The sequence below is a fragment of the Puma concolor genome, chromosome D1 (assembly GCF_028749965.1).
Source record: "Puma concolor isolate L17-30 chromosome D1, mPumCon1.1.hap2, whole genome shotgun sequence".
Classification (NCBI taxonomy): domain Eukaryota; kingdom Metazoa; phylum Chordata; class Mammalia; order Carnivora; family Felidae; genus Puma; species Puma concolor.
In genome coordinates, this window is record NC_141676.1 from 95,474,229 (window position 1) to 95,476,063 (window position 1,835).

General features: G+C 39.7%; 1 protein-coding gene across 1 annotated transcript; it reads left to right on the plus strand.

Annotated features, from left to right (window-relative positions):
• The first annotated feature begins 285 nt into the window (after window positions 1-285).
• LOC112865952 (olfactory receptor 8B8-like) lies at window positions 286-1,233 on the plus strand. Its single transcript, XM_025928983.2, has one exon. The coding sequence runs from the start codon at window positions 301-303 to the stop codon at window positions 1,231-1,233; it is 933 nt and encodes a 310-aa protein (XP_025784768.1). The 5' UTR covers window positions 286-300.
• The last annotated feature ends 602 nt before the right edge of the window (window positions 1,234-1,835 follow it).

Sequence of the window (1,835 nt, forward strand, 5' to 3'; positions counted from 1 at the left end):
TTTCTCCTTTCTCCCTTGGTTTTTCCAGCAGTTGTGTTTGCATATGGCAGCACCGGACTTCCCTCTTTAGGCTAAATTGTGATACTCTTTGCTATATTTAGCTTAGAAACCTCTAATAAAGGAGAAGTTAGTGTTTCTCAGTATCATGATAGAGGTAAAGACAGATTTTATTGATCTAGATTTGGTTAGTCTCAGTCCCAGCCTATATTCCCTCTTTTAGGATGCAATATTGTGGGAAGTGGTGGGTTTTCATGTAATGTAACCCTGTTTTTCTGTGCTCACAGATCCCCTTGGAGAAGAATGGCTCCTACAAATGCCTCTTTTGTGACTGAATTTATGCTGGTAGGGCTAACAGACCTACCAGATCTCCAGCTCCCCCTGTTCTGCCTGTTTCTAGTCATGTATGTGGTCACTGTGTTAGGAAATTTGGGCTTGATAACTCTAATTGGGCTGAATTCACACCTACATATCCCCATGTACTTTTTCCTCTCCAATTTGTCCTTCATAGACCTCTGTTATGCTTCTGTGTTTACACCCAAAATGCTGATTAATTTCACATCAAAGAAGAATATTATCTCCTATAGGGGGTGCATGACCCAATTCTACTTTTTTTGTTTTTTTATCATTTCTGAATGCTATGTGCTGACATCAATGGCCTATGATCGCTATGTGGCCATCTGTAACCCACTTTTGTATAATGTTGTCATGTCCCCTAAAGTGTGTTCCAGCCTTATGCTTGGTTCATATTTGATGGCATTTTCGGGTGCTATGGCCCACACAGGATGCATGCTGAGACTGACCTTCTGTGATGCAAACACCATCAACCATTATTTGTGTGACATCCTCCCCCTTCTCCAGCTCTCCTGCACAAGCACCTATGTAAATGAGCTGGTGGTTTTCATTGTGGTGGGCATCAACATCATTGTGCCCAGTGTCACCATCTTTGTGTCTTATGGTTCCATCCTTTCCAGCATCCTCCGCATCAGCTCCACTGAGGGCAGGTCCAAAGCGTTCAGCACCTGCAGTTCCCACATAATTTCTGTTTCCTTGTTCTTTGGATCAGGTGCATTTACATATCTCAAACCGTCGTCTGCTCTGTCTATGCATAAGGGGAAAATCTCTTCTGTCTTTTATACCAGTGTGGTTCCCATGATGAACCCTTTAATCTACAGCTTGAGAAACAAAGATGTTAAAACTGCTCTGAGAAAAACCCTCAGTAGGAGATGGTTTTGATCAGAATCAGTGTCCCTGTGCAGGTAGTAATAGGACTGGTATATTCTGTTTCTTTTATCACAGTAGTTTAGGCAGAGCCTTCATATCCTATATTTTTGTTACCATGATGAAGGAAATTGGAGTCTTCTCTCAGTTTGTTTCCAATTTTTAAATAGTGTAATTTCCTTGTCACCAGTTTTGCAATTTCTACTCTTTTACACCATTTTAACTATTTAACATTAATGAATAAGCCTATCTCTGTTTTTCCATTGTCATTATGGAGTTTGATTTTTTTTCTTCTGGAAAAAGATAAAAGTTTCTGCAAAAGATCAGGTAAAGTAACACTACGGTGATCTTGGGTTCTTACCTGCGACTTATAATGTACTGGTGGAATCAGGAATCAGATAATCCATACTCTACTGGTTACATCTTCCATTGGCCTTTAATGTACCTCCTTGAAATGCCAGTGTTTCACAGATATAGCAGGTTCCATGAAGTCCATAAAATATAATCCACTTGCCAGCTGTAAACTGGCATAAGCTCCTTCTGGCAGAGATTTCATATTTATCTTGGTAAATATGAAACTGAGACATATTTATATCATGAATATATATTTATTGCAT

Coding starts and splice junctions, on each gene's coding strand:
- LOC112865952 (XM_025928983.2), top strand. CDS start 301: ATGGCTCCTACAAATGCCTCTTTTGTGACTGAATTTATGCTGGTAGGG.